This window comes from Hyaena hyaena, unplaced genomic scaffold, assembly GCF_003009895.1.
Source record: "Hyaena hyaena isolate Hyena2069 unplaced genomic scaffold, ASM300989v1 scaffold_511, whole genome shotgun sequence".
Classification (NCBI taxonomy): Eukaryota; Metazoa; Chordata; class Mammalia; order Carnivora; family Hyaenidae; genus Hyaena; species Hyaena hyaena.
The window spans coordinates 11,337-27,841 of record NW_024081144.1 but is presented as its reverse complement, the minus strand read 5'-3'; the positions used below and the strand labels follow the sequence as shown (position 1 = coordinate 27,841).

General features: G+C 60.2%; 3 protein-coding genes and 1 long non-coding RNA gene across 4 annotated transcripts in view; 3 read left to right on the top strand and 1 right to left on the bottom strand.

The window, feature by feature from the left end:
- Positions 1-215: 215 nt before the first annotated feature.
- On the top strand, positions 216-2,713 carry LOC120247325. Its single transcript, XR_005532264.1, has 3 exons — positions 216-703; positions 1,032-1,337; positions 2,635-2,713. It is a non-coding gene; the product is annotated as an uncharacterized LOC120247325 (long non-coding RNA).
- Positions 2,714-2,715: 2 nt separating this feature from the next.
- On the top strand, positions 2,716-7,316 carry PPP1R26 (protein phosphatase 1 regulatory subunit 26). Its single transcript, XM_039255186.1, has 2 exons — positions 2,716-2,798; positions 2,895-7,316. The coding sequence occupies exon 2, from the start codon at positions 3,072-3,074 to the stop codon at positions 6,636-6,638; it is 3,567 nt and encodes a 1,188-aa protein (XP_039111117.1). The 5' UTR covers positions 2,716-2,798; positions 2,895-3,071; the 3' UTR covers positions 6,639-7,316.
- Positions 7,317-11,493: 4,177 nt separating this feature from the next.
- Positions 11,494-15,067, bottom strand: CUNH9orf116 (chromosome unknown C9orf116 homolog). The gene is made up of 3 exons (XM_039255187.1): positions 14,847-15,067; positions 14,042-14,120; positions 11,494-11,922 (listed from the first exon to the last, which is right to left on the bottom strand). The coding sequence occupies exons 1-3, from the start codon at positions 15,023-15,025 to the stop codon at positions 11,734-11,736; spliced, it is 447 nt and encodes a 148-aa protein (XP_039111118.1). The 5' UTR covers positions 15,026-15,067; the 3' UTR covers positions 11,494-11,733.
- An 88-nt stretch (positions 15,068-15,155) lies between these two features.
- The window catches only part of MRPS2 (mitochondrial ribosomal protein S2), a 4,272-nt gene continuing 2,922 nt past the window's right edge, over positions 15,156-16,505 (top strand). The window contains exons 1-2 of the mRNA XM_039255168.1: positions 15,156-15,777; positions 16,072-16,225. Of these exons, the coding sequence (XP_039111099.1) occupies positions 15,321-15,777; positions 16,072-16,225 (611 nt within the window). The 5' untranslated portion in view covers positions 15,156-15,320. The remainder of the gene's footprint in view (positions 15,778-16,071; positions 16,226-16,505) is intronic.

The following is a 16,505-nucleotide window of genomic DNA, read 5'->3' as shown; positions in this document are numbered from 1 at the left end:
CAGGCCGGGGCGGGGTTGGGGGGGGCGGGCGGGCGCCGGGCTGCCGCCTGGCCCGGGCGGGGAGCGCGCCCCCGAGGCGTCCCGGCGGCCCTCGGAGCCGGCGGCGCGCGGCGGGCGGGCCCAGGTGCGCGCAGGTGAGGCCCCGCGGCGGGCGCTTCCGGCCGGGCCGGGCTCCCCGCCCAGAGCACGGCCGCCGGCCCGGCCCTCGGGCGGAAAGGCGGCCCCGCCCCGCGCCCCGCGCCCGGCTGCGGCTGCGGCTTCCGGGAGGGTCGCGGGGCCTCGGCGGGGCCTCGGGCCCCCTGCGCATCCCCGGCGCCGACCTGGGCGGTGGCCGGCCCCGCCCCGCGGGAGGTGCCCGCGCTCGCCTGGCCGAGAGCTTCCCAGGGCTGGGGGTGAGAGGGCCGGGGTCCCCCCGGGAGGGTCTCAGCCGCTGCGCCCCCAGACACAGGCGGTGGCCCGGCAGCCTCGCGGGGGAAGAGGTCGTGGCGACCCTGTGGAGCCTTCTCTCCTGGCAGGCCGACGCCCACCTGGGGTCCCCCCAGGCTCTCCTTCTGGGCCTGGTACCCTGACCCTCAACTCCCTACCCCAGGGGGGAAGCTGCCACCTGAGGGGGAAGGACGGGAGCTGAACCACATTTGGTGAGCCGAGAATGTGGTTGGGGGCACTTGGTGCAAGGAGCCGGACTGTTCAGGTGATAAGCCAGGTCTGTCCCACCACACATCCCCCACCCCACCTCCCCACCCGTCTGAGATGCCTGTGTCCCCCCACCCCTCTTTCAGCTCTGGCACTGCGTGGCTTTGGGGTGCAGGGCTGGGTGTCCCCACGGGCCCCCCGCCAGGCCTGGTTTGGGGTTCTCGGTGGACAGGGTGGCTATTTGACAAAGCCTGAGCCCCTCGCTTCAGCTCACAGTTCTCTCCAAGTATAGTTTTAGGGAGTTTTTAGAATGATTCATCTTATGTAGTTGATTATTTTAAAGCCACAAGCTGTCGCTGGAGATTCCCTGTGAATTTTTTACCTCATTCTTGCACTAGGTGACTTGACAGTTCAGAATCCTCCTCACTGGGAGTCTAAGCTCTCAGCAGCCCTGCAGCCACGGGAACGCGGTGAACACAGTTAGCAGAGAGCAGTGTCTGTCCTTCCCCCAACTTTGCAACCTGGTGTAGAAATCACTGCAGCCCAGTGCCTTTGGGTTCATTGCTGCACCCGCATCTAAAAATTGTATTGCTGCTTACGGAGGTAACGGTCTCGATATAGACTCTTCACAGTCCAAGGCTGATGCGAACACCTCATGATCTCTGCCATTTTGCTGAGGCAGCTCAAATAATCCCCACTGCAAGGTGGGCACAGGCGGTCTCCCCACCCCTGTGATCCCCACTGCCCTGTGACCCCTGGAGCCTTCCGTGCGGGTGTTACGGGAGAGATTTGGGGCTGCAGTGGGCTGCCAGGGCCTGAGAACTGGTGGATAGTTCTACTTCCTCCAGTAGCAGATCTGAGGCCCAGGATAGTTGTGAATTCGCTGTGATTAACTGTCTTTGGTCTCAGGGTTAAGTTTTTCCAAAATTCAATTTAAATTAATGCTCTTTCTTTCTTAAAATAAATAAATAAATAAATAAATAAATAAAATCTTTACTAGTTGAAGTTTCAGCCTCTGAATTAGATGTTTCTGATTTTCTTTACCCTGTGGCAGTCAAAAGTCTATTTTAAAAGTGGGTAAGGGAACAGAATGGGGAAAGGGGGAGAAAGACCTAATTCTTGAAATGCTTTGAAACAGTGGGTGTCATCCCACTGAACCTGGCCTTGGGAATGTCAAATGATTACAATAAATGCCTTTACGTTATAGTTTCACTTTGGGGGCACGAACCCGTGATAGCGGACGGCCTCCTTCCAGACCTCTCGGGCCCTCTGGTTAATTGCTGGTTGCACGTGTTTGGGCAAGTCTGTGCCCAGGTTGCTGCTGGCCACGCTTTTCTTGGAAAGGACTGTGGTGTGTAAATAGAAGAGAGGTGCTCATCAGGACGGAGGCTCCTGGTAGAGAAGGGTCCGTGTTGAAAGCAAAGCAGATGCACAGGCCAGTGTCCACTGGGGGTCAAGGGCGGTGACGGCCATGCCTGGCACTGTCCTGGGGTGGAACTCCGTTTCCCTGCTCCAGTCAGTACTACAAGGCTGTCTTGCATCATGGCTGTTTTCCATTCCAATGGGGGTGGGGGTGGGGGGATCAGAAATCAGAGATCAGAAAAACAGGTTTGGAATTACCAGGTATGGGACGTGTTTTGTATTTTCCAAGCGACTCCTTACAGTGTCCATCGTGTCCCCCTCTGCATTGGTGGTCCCTGACCTTTAGCGGAAGGGCTGTTTGCAAACAGGCCTTTCGAACTGTTCCCAGGACCAGCCCAGCAGTTCCGCCGATGCAGCCACTTTCTGTCCGAGATGCGGGACCCGGAGTAGCCACGCGGGATGAGAGAGCGCGCGTGGACAGTGTGGGACAGCTCTGCTGATTAGCAAAAAGTGATGACACTAGCCTATAAGACTGCCTGGCAGTTTTGAAACAAAAAGGCCTTAGGATAAATGACTCTTTAAAGACTGTCTGGGGAATTCGTTTTTTAATTGCTCATGGCCCGTAACTTTTTATTTCAGGAGCTTGTTTCTCCCATCACGGAGGAAACTGTCTGCGAAGTTGCATTAAGCTTGGATCCACAGTCATTCTTTTTAACCTGTGGCGTGATCCTGGTGGCACCTGTTGACAGCCCTCTTGCGGTAAATGAAAGCTCGCTTCCCTCGCGAGAAGACGGCAGGCCGAGGTAGGAACAGGGACGGGGAGAGACACGTGCGCTGCCTCTGTGTGAGCCCGGTGCCCATGGCTCGGGAGCCGGTCCTCACCTGCCCCCGCACTGCAGCTGCGCAGACAGAGGACAGGATGAGAGACCTGCCCGGCGTCCCCGGCTCCCTGGACTCCGGCCTGGCATGCTGTTTCTCCGTGGCAGCGTGCGCCGACACAGTGCCGGTACCCCCTCTTTCCTCCCAGGATGTGAAACGGGCAGAGAAATAAAGCACGTCCCTCCCCGTCTGCTAGAATGTTTCTCATGAACACCCCTCCTGTGGTTGCTCTCCAGGCAAAATGGGAGGCCTTTGGCACGCCGGGCTTTAGGTTTCCCGGGTGCTTCTCAGAGCCGCACGAGGGCGTCTCACGGGCTTCAGTGAGGGCCCGGGTGCAGATGGTCATCGGCGCGCTGCAGGGCGACGAGGCTGCTCTGGGCATGAGCGATGAGCTTGCCCTGCAGAGAAGCCAGAGGGCAGAGAAAGGCCGGGACGCCAGGCTGGCCGCCAACCCCGCGTTTGCCGCCTGTGGGCTTGCCGCCGATTTTGTCCCCTCCCAGGAGGAGGATGCTGCAGACTTTGGGCCCCTGGTGCTGGATTCGGACAGTGACGATTCCGTGGACCGGGACATCGAAGAGGCAATCCAGGAGTACCTCAAGGCCAAGAGCGGGGCCGCCCAGCCGCCTGGGGCCACGGACGGGGGCCGGCGGTGCAGACCGGAGGTTCCTCGGAGCAGCGCCCCGACTGCCGTGTGTCCCCCGAAGCCTGCACCCAGCTCAGGAGGCGCCCCTGGCGGCCGCGTGCGAGCTGGCCAGGACCAGGGCTCTGCCTCCCCGGTGAGCGTCAGCAGTGACGACTCCTTCGAGCAGAGCATCCAGGCTGAGATAGAGCAGTTTCTGAACGAGAAGAGACAGCACGAGACCCCAAGGGGTGATGTTTCCATGGACGGAAAGCCAGACCCCGGCGATAATTCTGCCAGGTCGGCCTTTAGATCTGGCAAAGAGCCAACGGTCAAGGCGCATCATCGACAGGATGTGACCGGAGCCTGCAGAGATTTTGTCTTCCGGAAACCCCCCAGGCTGTCGAAGGTAAGCACGCGGCCCCGAGGCCTCCGGTCTAAGGCTGCTGCGGAGCCAGAGCGCCCGGATGGCGTGAAGCCAGCCGCCGCCGCTGCCTCCGCCAGCCAGCCTGCAGAAGCAGCCCAGAGTAAGGGTGCCGTCAGGAGGAACGCCGGCCCCGGGAGGAGGGCGAAGCAAGCCAAGAACGCAGCCCTGGTGCCCGAGGCGTCTGGCTCCAGCAGTGACGACGGCATCGAGGAGGCCATCCAGCTGTACCAGCTGGAGAAGAGGAAGGAGGCGAGCGGAGACCCACCACAGAGAACTCCCCCCGCGGAGGGGAAGGGGTCCGAGCCTCCCACCCGCAGCACGAGCCACTCCACTAAAGGTGCCTTGCCCGAAACCCCCCGGAGAACACCAAGCAGGAAGAAGCTGATGGCCCCGAAGGCCACGGACCTCGACCCAGGTGGCCCTGACCCCGACCTCCCCTCCAAGCCACCTAGGGAACCCAGGGGCGCGGAAGATGAGCATGTGGAACGGCCACCATGCCGGGCAGAAACATCCGCCGAGCTGATGTGCGCGGAAGCGATCCTGGACATTTCCAAGACGATCTTGCCAGCGCCCGTCGGGGGCAGAGGGAGCCCGCCGCCTGCCAGCCCGCTCCCCTGCCCCCTGGCCCTGCCCGCCCGCTCCGACGGGGACAGCAGCTCCGTGGACAGCAACGACAGCATCGAGCAGGAGATCCGGACGTTCCTGGCTCTGAAGGCTCAGTCGGGGGGTTGGCTGGCCACAGCGGAGAGCCACCCGCAGTCTGCACGGAGCCCACCGCCATCGCTGGGCCCCGGGGTCCCAGTGTCCAAAACGCTGGGCCTGTCGCTGAGCTGCAGAAGGAAACGCAGAGGAGGCAGCAACGCTGTGCGGCCGTCCACGCCCAAGAGAACAAGAGAGGTGGCGCAGGAGGGTGGCCAGGCTGCAGACCACGGCGCCGGGACCACGCAGCCCAGCCAGGCCCCAAGGATGGAGGGCGAGACCAGGGGCCAGCCCCTCTCCTGCAGGCCGCTTGAGCTGGGCGACCAGCACGGTGGCCCAGACATGAGGAGCGGCATGTGGCCCGGCCACAGGAAGGAGGCCACGGAGAGGAGCACCGGTGGGAAGGGGAGCTCAGAGGACAAGAGCAGCTCGCTGGACAGTGACGAGGACCTGGACACGGCCATCAAGGACCTGCTGCGGTCCAGGCGCAGGCTCAAGAGGAGGTGGAAGGACCCCAGGGTCACGTGCAAGAGGAAGGTCAGGTTCAGCACCACCGAGACCCAGTTCTTGGATAAACTGGGTGGCTTCCAGAAAGACTGGAAAGACAGAAGCCCTCATCTGTTGAAGAGTTGCTTCTCCAAGTCCAAAACAGACAGCAGGGGGAAGCTGGGAACAAAGCCTTTGAGCGTCTTCTGCAGAGAAGCGGAGAGGACGCAGGCAGATGGCACGGGGGCCCTGGAGGCGACCCCGATCTTCCAGCTAAGGAGAAAAGCCTCTGAGGGGAATTCGTTCTGCGGAGAAACAGCAGCCTGTGAACTTCAAGGTGCAGCAGGCCGCAGCCCGGGGCCCCCGCCTGATGACAGCAGTTCCGTGGACAGTGATGACAGCATCGAGCTGGAGATTAGAAAGTTTTTGGCCGAAAAGGCCAAGGAGTCTGGGAGTGGTTCAGAAGCCCCAGGAGGGGCCCCCGCCGCCCCGGGGGCACGGAGCATGCCCAGGCCTGAGCTGCCATGCCGGAAGGTGCCTGCACCTGCCCTGGCCCTTCAGCCCGATGTGTGCGCACGGAGCCAGCGGGGCAGGGGTGGCCCGCAGCCGGCCAGGGGCCCTGGGGCCGCAGGGAGGGCCTCCCTCCCGGGCAGGAGGAGCGGCCCCCACGCGGAGCAGGCCTGCCCCGCAGCGGCCCTGGCCAGGCGCGCCAGCACTGCCGGGGCCCTGTCTGCCAGAGGGTCTGCGGCCAATCGGAGACTTGTTTGCACTCACAGAGAGCAGAGCCCGCGAGGGGCCGAGGGTGCCACAGACCATGATCCTGGCCCGCTGCCCACTCGTGTCGAAGCTGGCATCCGGACAGAAGGCCCCGGTGCGGCCTTTGCCGTGACCACACGGGGCCGGAGCCCACGGACTCGGAAGCCGGGGACCGATGGGCTAGGGGACCCCCAGCCCGGCTTCGCCCTCCCTTGGGCCGACTTCACCCACCAGAGTCGGCTGCAGAGTGCGTGGGCGCTGAGCCCAGAAGGCAGAGAGGCCGTGTGGAGAGGGGGCTTCGGGGGCCCAAGAGACCAGGGCCCCGAGGGCCAGGACCCCAAGAAAGGCCTGCCCTTCGCGGGCTTCTCCTCTCTGCTGTCCACCCAGTTATTCCACTTTGGAAAGAGCGTGTCCTGGGGGGGCAAGCAGGCCGGCGTCTTCAGTCCACCCCTGGGTCTGCCGCTGCAGGGCCCGTCCTTCTCGGCCTTCAGAGAGACGCCAGCTGGCCACAGTCCCGTGTTTGGAAGCTCGTACCTGCTCCCCAAAAAGGAAGGCGGACGCTGGCCCAGCCGGAAGTCACCGGCAGCGTGCACCCTGCACACTAGGAGGAACTCGGGCTCGGGGGATGACATTTTGGACCTGAGGTATAGGCGCAGGGCCCTCGGTGGAGGTGACGAGGCCCAGGACGCCACGGGCAGTGACTCGAGCGAGCTCAGCGACACGTCCGTGGAGGAGGGCGGCGGCCCGGTGGCCAAGGGCAAAGTCCTCCAGCCCTGAGGACACTTGCTGGCTCTGTCCTCGGTGGGGAGCGTGTGCGCACGCTGTTCGCAAGCCTGGAACAGACACCGGAAGCCCCTTAGCACAGCCCTGCACGTACGAACACCGATGGGTGCGATGGTGTTATTTGCCAGACGTGTCCTGGAAGATAGGATTTTTGTATCTTTTTTGTAAATTATTTAAAGCACTGTAAAAAATATTTTTGGAAAATACTGCTGTTCTATTTCATAGGGCATTCCTAACTGCAGCTCTCTCTGGTCTGCGTGCAAGTCTTAGAGTAGTGGACGCTCGGCTTCGCCGTCACAGCCAGGGCTCAGGTGACCCTGACGGGCAGTCTGGCTGCTGGGAGGGTCTGGCTGTGCCTGGGAAAGCAGCAGCGGACGCCCACCCGAGCATCACGGAAACGGCCCCAGGGGCCTCTGTCAGGAAGCTCCCGGACACCACTTGTGACACGAAGGGCCCCGGTCCCGCGAAGCCAGGGCGAGTCCTCTGAACGCTGCAGTCGCAGCCTCCACGGGAGAACATTTCAAAGCACAAAGGCCAGCGAGCAGGACTGGCCGTCCCCTGTTGCATGTGGACATGGCACGGAGGCCGCGCCCGAGACTGTTGTTTAACGTCCAGCCCCGTTCAATTCCTGTGTGGTTCTGACAGCCCAATAATAAAGCTCTTTTTGTACAAGAGCCCCTGTTCCTCCTTGTGAGTCACAGTTCCGGAAGGTAACACGCCTGTGCGTTATGAATGTCCTCCTCTCGATCGGCACGAGGGAATACACAGGGCCAGGGCCGCTGTCCTTGCTCTGGTACCCAGACGCCTCGAGAGCCCAGGGCCCTCCGGGGACGGGCCTCATCTGGGTGCGCTCCCAGGACTCAGCAGGTGCTTCCCAAGGGCCTGCCTTGCAAGGCAAGATGGGTGGTTTGCTGCGCGCCTGTGGGCGGGGCCCGGGCCTGGGGGTGTGGGTGGGGGGTTGAGCTGAGCCACAAGCCATGGGCACCTTGCAAAGGAGGGAATTGTGTGGCTTTCCCTTGCCTTCCGCTCCTTGGGAGGGAGACAGGAGGGGTGGACACTCAGCCATCACGACGTTGACATGCGTCTGCCCAGCAGACTTTTGTCTGTGGGCCCGAGTCGCACTCAGCTGTGACAGGCCTGGAGCAAGGCTCCCGTGGCAGCTGAACCTCGTCTTCAGACGCGCCTGTGAGGTTTCTAGCGGTGGCCCCTCCGCACCCGCAGGCCGGGGAGCGCCAGTGCGCACTCAGCCCGCTCCCCCCGTCCCCGCCCACACCTGCAGGGTGCGCATGCCGGCTCCCTGGCCGGCTCTCAAGTCACTTCGGTGCTCCCAGGAAAAACAGTTTGTGCCATCCATGCTCTAAATTTTATTTAATTTTTTTAAAATTTTTTAAATGTTTTTTATTTCTAGGAGAGAGAGAGAGAGAGACAGCGTTTGCAGGGGAGGGTCAGAGAGGGAGGGAGTCACAGACTCTGAAACAGGCTCCAGGCTCTGAGCTGGCAGTCAGCACAGAGCCCGATGCTGGGCTCGAACCCACGAACCGCGAGATCATGACCTTAGCGAAAGTCGGACGCTTAACCGACTAAGCCACCCAGGCGCCCCATAAATTTTATTTAATTTTTAAGAAGTGCTTTTAACACTTGGAAACAGAAATCAGCTTGTTTTATATATAAGAACTGGATTTTTTTTTAATGCAAATAAATGAAGCACTGCTCATGAACCCACTGAAGCGGCTTGCCTTCCCTGGAGCAGCCTCTGTGGGGCAGGGTGGGGACCCGAGGACCCACCGTGTCCTCAGCCCTGAGCACCCCTTGCCTCTGTGGCTCACCGCCTCCCCCATGCCCGGCTCGCCTCACACATGCCTCCTTCCTGCCTCCCGGGTCCCCGCGGCCTCTGCGACGCTGACCCCCACTCTGCCTGGGGTACCGCTGCTCACACATGTCTTGTTTTCACACACACCAGGCACAAGCCCTCCCAGGGACCCCACGCCCTAGGCCAGCTCTGGGGCATGCTGGGGCCCAGGCCAGAGGTTCCCCGGCACCCTCTCTGGGAAGGGGACCGTGGTGGGGTGAGTGAGTGGGACCTGACGCCACAGCCGCAAACAGCAGCGTCCTGGGACTTGCTGCACGGGTGCCTCAGGTGCACCCACCTGTGTGTGTGTGGGGACCATGTGCGCGGGGACTGCGTGTGCTCAAATCAAGCCTCACTTCCCAGGGAAGGAGAAGTCTGTGTGCTGGGGGTCAAAGGATCATTCATTTAACACGAAGAAGGAGAGAGGCTTGCTTTTAAGTGGTGTCAAGTACTCCAGGGTACTTCCTGGAAAGAATGGGCACAGTTGGAAGGGGGACCTGGGGATTAGGCTGTGAGGCCCCCCACCCACATCTCCTGGAGAAGGCTCGCTCCTTCCCTTTGAGCTGCAGCATCTGAAATCTCAGCCAGTGTCCGGAGCTGAGACACACTCGCTTCGGAAAATCAGGCCCGAACTTTAAGTTCTAGCACCTTGTCTGCTCATTTAAAATCATGAAAAGTATTGCCACCTCGATCACCGCCCCCACCGCCCTCAAAATTAATTTCAGGGACTGTTTAAGGGACCTGGCACCCACTCTGCAAGCCACAACCAGGTTTGCTCGAGGCGAGGCTGACCAGGAATCGGGAAATAGTTTGTTGTTCACAGAATCTTGGGGGGGTTCTGCTCTTCTGTGCTCCGGACACATTTTCCCCCCAGCATGGACCCATTTCCTGTGTGTGTGAAACCACGTATTCTCATGGACTGTACCTGAAAGACGAGTTACTGACAAATGTGGAAATGTGTGTTCAGTGTGGGAAGCTGCCGCCCTTCACCCCACCCAGCAGCCAAACCGAGTGCTGACCCAGCAAAAGCCTGTGTTGCATGTTTCTCTGCATTTCTCTGTGTTTTGTCTCATGGCAGAAGGGAACAGCCTGACTCGGCCAAGCCTCCTCGTGAGTGAAGACAGGCTTTCCTGACGTCACGGTCTGGAAATGCCGTGCTCGCCTCTTCTCTAAGTGTTGTGGCTCGGAGTGAGGACTTTGGGAGGAGTCAGGATCGCAGCCAGGGAGTGATGGGGGGTGGGGGGTCCTAACCGCCACTCAGCCACCCGGCCCGCACGTGGCCCCGCAGCCTTCCGTGAGACTGGCCATCTAAACACTGTTCTCTCCGCCCAACACATGAAGATTCCTGGTGGAAAATGTGCCAAAAGGGACGTTTCTAGGCATCGGGGTTCCTGTATGACTTGTGTGCAGAGTCAGGGCAGGGCTGCGGGGGCCCTTGCCAGCGGCCGCGCCTCCCCAGACGCACCCAAGGCGGGCTCCGGCCTGGGGCAGGCCTGGGACTCACCGCAGGTGGTGATGTCAAGGTCCTCCGAGAACCCAAGCCAGCAGACAGGTGCGCGCCAGGGCGAGGGCGCCAGGAGCCTGAGCTGGAGACGCTCCCGGGCTTTTGGGAAGATGGGCATATAGGTTCTAGCAAAGTTATTTCCGGTTTTCATCTTCCCAGACATTTATTCTATTTATAATGCACGTAGAGTCTAGCTTTACCTCACTAGCGGCTCTCACGGAGAGGGCACTTTATCGGCTTTGACGCGTCACAGCCCCCAGCACCTGTTAGGATGCCCAAGCCGGCTGGCAGATTTGGTCTGGTGATGTTGGCTCGCGTGGCACCCCCAGCCAGCCATAGGGCCGGCCTCTCTGAGCGTGGCACTCACCAGCCACGCTGATGAGTTATTTTGTCCAGTAACTCTGTCCTTCCCCGGAGTCCCCAACCTGCTTTTCATGGCTACTGAGGGAGGAGTTCATTCTTTCCGGTGAGTGTAGAAACTTGGTTAAAAAGGCATTCTTTTTCTTGTGCTTATTTCAACACATGCTAAACACAGCAGCATTCTCGGGATTTGGGTATTTTTAGCGAAGGTTGTAAAAACTAATTTTCAGTCTGACCCCGGAGAGCCCACTGGTTTGGGGACTAAGAAACATAAGGCCTAGACCCTGGGTTCAGACTCAGCTTTGCATCTTTTTATTAAGATTATTGATTTTCTCTGGAAATCATTTCCATTCCAAATGGGACATTAAGAAAGTTGCCAAAATGTTTTATTTTTTGTATTAATAACAAAGAGGTTTTAATGAAGAAATAACCAGTCATGGCATTTCATTCCTCCCCACTCTGATGGGACCGCAGTTTTCGTAGAGGAGATAGCACCCGTGGAACATGACCTTGACTTCTGTCTTGAGCCGGTGCCTTCTGGATTTCCTGTGATGGGCACGTCCTGCTCCCATACAGGAAGTGGGGGAGGGGGGATCTGTGTGTGAACGATACGCACTGGCACAGAAAAATTCTTCTCATTGAGGACCGTCTGCGTCCTAGCAAACATCAGTCGATCGAGGACTACAGAGAAATCAAAGTGCACGTAATATCATTACTACTGCACCTGGAAAATGTGTTATTCTCTACCTGCTGGGGTTTTGTTTTGTTTTTTTTCCAACGTTTTACTGCACACTGGAAATGAACACAAGGAGAAGTCCCAGGGACACATCACCCCTTCCAACCACGCAAGGCACCGGCCAGGAGTACGTTCCTGGGGACTCCACGCCAGCACGCGTCAGGGGCTGCGTTCCTGCCCTTCCCCCTTGACCCCTGCCCTCGGCCCAGGCAGGGGCCCTCCCCATTTCCGCCAGGGCGCTTTAGAACAGGAAACTCCCTCGGGGATCTGTCTGGGGTACAAATCGGCTCCAATCAAGATATGGGGATAGGGGACAGGGGTGAGGTTACCCAAGCCTTCCTAGTGTCAGGCCAAGACTTGGGTCCCAGGTCCTGTTCCCTGCTTACAGGTGAGTCAGAAATTCAGGATACAGCAACGTTTTTAATGGAAAGTCAAGCCATTAACATCTTTCCCGTCACAGAAGTAAAACAGCACATAAAACGTAGCACGGTACTGCCCTGTCTGCATGTTTTTCTAATGTAAAGAGAGAACATTTTCAGGGAAAGCAGTGAGGTCTGCACGTTCACAGCTGGGCAAATTATGGGAGAGTGAGGGCAATACTTCAGGCCGCCACTGCTGCCATCGGGAGACCCCCGACCTCTCAGTCACAGATGGAGGGCTTGTGGACGTTGTAGCTGGGGTGGAAGTTGAACCGGTCATAGGAGGTGATGTAGTTGTCAGGACCCGTCACAACGCTCTTCTCCACACAGACATTCAAAGTATTGTTCCGGAACATTCCACCAGCTGCAAGTTGTCTGGAAAACTTATCTGAATTTGGATAAAATACTTTCTGGAAGTGAAAAAGGACACAACAATTAATGGGATGTCAGCCAGTCATCAGGCCTTTCTGGGAGAAAAGTAAGAATTTGTAGAAAATGGCATCTCCACTCCTAAGAACCAGAGAAGTCAGGGTGGGCAGGATGGCCCAGGCCATTCCAGTTTACTTTTTTAAAAAAATGTTATTGATTTATTTTGAGAGAAAGAGGGAGAGTACATGCTCAGGAGGCTGCAGAGAGAGGGAGAGAATCTCAAGCAGGCTCCATGTTGTCAGCACAGAGCCCCACATGAGGCTCCATCCCATGAACCAGGAGATCATGGCCTGAAATCAAGAGTCGGACGCTTAACCAAGGAGAGCCACCCAGGAGCCCCCAGACCATCCCAATTTATACATGATGTCTGGGAACAGTTACTAATATAGTGCCTCCACTCGCTGCACACGGACTGAAGGACCGCTTACGGGCCACTTGGGCATAGCACGGCCACACCTGGCCCCAAGCAACCCCAGTTCTGCTCGGACCAACCGTGCCACCTGACACGAATCTGGACCTCTCTGAACATCAGATTCTTCTTCTGTAGAGAAGAGACAAACTCAGCACCCAGGGGTTTCAGCCCTGAGTGTGTATGCGAATCCCCCGTAGGCTGTGACACACTCCTGATGCCCACACCCCACCAGTGCAGGGGTGCGGGGAGGTGCTGCCCTAGTGAGGTGAGGGTGCGGCAAGGCACACACACAGACAAGCCCAGGCGTGTGTGCAGGGCTAGGGTGGTGGTAGTCCAGCAGCATGGCAGCATCCGGTGACCCTGGGACGCCCGGGCCCGAGCTCTGCCACATCTCTCACCCTGGACGGGTGAGCCTCCTATCAAGACCACTGGCTTCTCTGTCTCCTTGGCAGGAAAGAGGTACAAGGAGAAATGGCTTCAGTGCATGTTTTTAACAGACTGGCTTTTCCTAGGACGGTCTGTGGGCTACAGAAACACTGAGTGTGGTGCACGGAGTTTCCACATACATGTCACGTCCCCTTCCAGGGCACAGACGGCCGCCCCTGAGCATCCCTGGCCACATTCCTTACAGCTGAGCCGATGTCGCCATGTCCACACGGTACGGTAACTTAAGACCACAGCGTTCAGTTCATCAGGGTTCCCTTTTTGTGTTCTACGGCCCAGTGGGTTTTGACAAATGTATAATGACCGTTACAGTATGGCAGAGAACAGTTTCCTCGCGGTATCGTTTGTTTTTTAATTTTTTTTTCAGTGTTTATTTATTTTTAAGAGAGAGTGAGAGCGGCAGGGCCAGAGAGAGAGGGAGACACAGAACCCAAGAGCTGTTGGCACAGAGCCCAAAGCAGGGCTCAAACTCACGAATCGGGAGATGATGATCTGAGCCGAAGCCAGACACTTAACGGACGGAGCCATCCAGGTGCCCCTCTGGAAACTTTCTAGACAAGTAATCTCCCAAGAGCTCTATCCCCCATGTAAAACGTGTAAATAAGCAATTTACCCAGATCTCTTAAAAGGATGACTATTTTGGAGAAAAAACCCACACTGTCACCCAAAACAGGTGGCCCTGCTGGCCTGGGGATGCTTACGCTGGTCCATCTGGCCCCTCACCTGGGCGCAGGAGGGGCTTCAGGGGAGTTTTAGAAGGCGGTTCTAGACCTCCAGACTGCAAAGCCAATCTCTAAAAGGGGGAAGGGGCTCCCCAGATCCACCAATATGCCTTGTCCCGTTGCAGCCTGTGATTTTGGCCAGTACTGCCTCTTAAGGCCACAAGTTAATTAAAATCGGGTATTATTACAAAAAGAAAGCAGATGATCACTCATTTGCCCCAAAATTTACTGCCTTAAGGTGCCAGAGGCGATGGTGTCTGTGTGCAAGGGGCCAGTCTTTGGGGACGCCTTGAGCTAGCCTTCATGCGCCTTTTTCACCCTTACAACACCGCAGTTGCTAAATTCACTTGGTCATTCATTTCCACCCTGCCCTATTTCAAAAGGATTTGAGGGGCCCCTTTGTGATGTTGGGACTTTGGGCCCCTCCGTACCGCCCCCCACGATGTGTTGCCCCTTTGGAGAAATCAGGGGTGGGAGCCTCCCCCTCGAGATGCCCCCCGGACACACGTGCTTCCCACTTACCGGCATCTCGTGCACGCTGGGGGCCCTGCTCCCGTAAGCCTGGTTACTGGTCCTGGACACGGAGACAGGCTCTTTGGTCCTGGCCAATGAGAAACACACTCTGTTCTCCATTCACTTATTCTAATTCTGCCCAAGCTACAGCCTTAAAATACGTGGTTGATGGAGCTCTGCTGGGAATGCCCCAGGCGGCGGTGAACGTGGGCTCCCGTGGGAGGCAGGCTCAGCCTCCCTGCCTCCGCTGCTCCCCTCTGCCCTTGCCCCTTCCCAAGGCAGGCCAAAGCCCTAAAGGGGGCTGGCAAAAGCAGCCCTCAGCCCTGGCAGGTCTTGGCACCTGCTGCCCCTTGCTGAGGAGGCGGGGTCCTCCACTCCTGAGCCTCTGGGAGAAAACAGGCCTGCCATCTCTGATGCTGACCCAGAGCTGAGCTGAGTGACTGTGGTTCAGACATCATCTCTGCCTTATGCCTCCCACACCCCAGCGCCTGTCCTGAGACAGGAAAACAGCCCCTAGTGCACAGGATTGCAGGGGAGACTAGGCGAGGGAGGGCAGGGGCTTACCAGCGTCCCAGGGTGCAGGTGGAGGCTCCTCCCAGCCTAGAGAGAGAGGACTTACCCGGCCACCCCGACCCCCCTGCGCTGACTGCAGGCCCCTCGCGCCTGCTTGCGAGCACTTTCTGCTCATTTGGTGGTAACGGCTGACCAGCCCTCTGACTCGGGCGCGAGGGCAGGCTGCGGACTCGTGCGTGCCGGCCTAGGGGCGGGCGCCCAGCCCCGGCGCGTGCCAGGTGGCCCCTGACTCCGTCCTCACCCGTAGCCCCGGAACCACGCCGGGTTGTTGAACCTGGCCGGCAGATCCCTGTCTATGCGGTAGTAGTCGCTGGTTCTCTGCGGGGCGGCGGGGCCCGGAGGCTCCGGAGTCGGGAGCTCCGGGGCCGGGGGCTCCGCAGCCTCCGCGCACTCGCACTCTCCAGGGTTCGCTCCGGCCATGAGCCTGACCTCTCGGCCGCAGGGGGAGAGCGCGGGCCCCGGCGCGGCGTCCCGTTGCCCGGCGACGGCCTGGTCACCTGACTGGGCGACAGGGCCTTAAAGGCGCCGCTCCCCTACTTGCAGGGGGGCCCCAGGTCTTGGCCTTCACCCGCCGAAGGCCCACTTCCAGCCCTGCACGCCGCTTTACCGTGTGCCTGGGTGTCCCCGGCCCTGGACGTCATGCCCTCTCTCCCCTCCCCCCACGCCGCGCCTCGTACCCGGAATCTAAATGTAGACTCCGGATGCGCCTAAGCTTATGGGATCCCCCTTGGGAGAGCGACAGGTTGTGCTGGACTGGCAGGAGGTGAAGAGGGACCCCAAGGGGACAGCGGCTCGTGCGGGGTGCTGGGGGCGAGCTGAGGGGACGCGGCCGGAGGACACACTCCCCCAGACCCCGCGCTCGCGCCGACCCCGCCTTGCGGCTCCGTCCTCCTGTGTCCGTGGCGCCTGGGCCGGCGGCGGGCCGAAGTCGGGCCCGGGCCTCGGCCTCGCTGGCCTGCATGTGCGGACCCGGGGGAGGCCCGCGGGCCCACTGGGCGCGACCCGGGGGCCGAGCGGCGGGGCGCGCAGAGACACCTCCGGACCGGCAGGGGGCGCTGCGGAAGGGGCGCCGGCGGCGGCGGAAGGAGCGCCGCGCCAGGAGCTCGTCCCTACTCCGTCCGCCCTCCGCGCTATGGCGGCCGCCGCGTCCGTGTCTCGGCTGCTCGGCGCGGGTGAGAGTGCGCGGGGCCCGGAGACGCGGCGGGAGGCTCCGGGGGACACAGAGCGAGGGCGGGGGGTTCCTGGGGTGGGGACTCCGGGGGCGCGGGCGGGATTCCCGGGGGACTCGGCGGGGCTCCAGGCCGGAGGTCAGGGGCGGGGGGTGCGGACGGGGGAGGGGGGGTCCGGGGCGGGGGCAGCGGGACCTCCACCCAGGCCTGCGGGCCATGCAGCACCCACCGCGCCCGGACCCAGGCCCGCAGGGACAGCGGCCGGGCGCGCGCGCCACCGGCTTGCTCTCTCCCCAGGTGTCTGGCCCAGGCCGCTGCGGCCGCATGTGCTCCAGAGCGCCACCCCGGGGCGGGCCCGGCCAAGCGGCAGGACCCTGGCCAGCGCTGCGACCCCCGCCGTCAGGGAGCCCAAAGGCGACAACGGTATGGTCAGCTGCTCTGCGAGCCTGGGGTGTTGAGGGGACCGCACCTGACCTGTTTGGGGTTGAAGTCGTCTGCCGCGAGGAGTTCTGAGTGCCCTGGCATTAGATGTGCAGTCCTGGAGGGGTGCGGGCCCAGGCATAGAAGGGACAGACTGCCTCCCTCTCCTGTCCCCAGCAGTGCCTTGTGCTGGGTGCACTTACAGTGGCCTGAGCCAGTGCCTCACTGCCCTGCCCTCCACTATCCCCCTTCATCTGAGGATGGGGCTAAGGCGGCCACACTCCCCGGGGCGGGGGGGGGGGGGGGGGGGG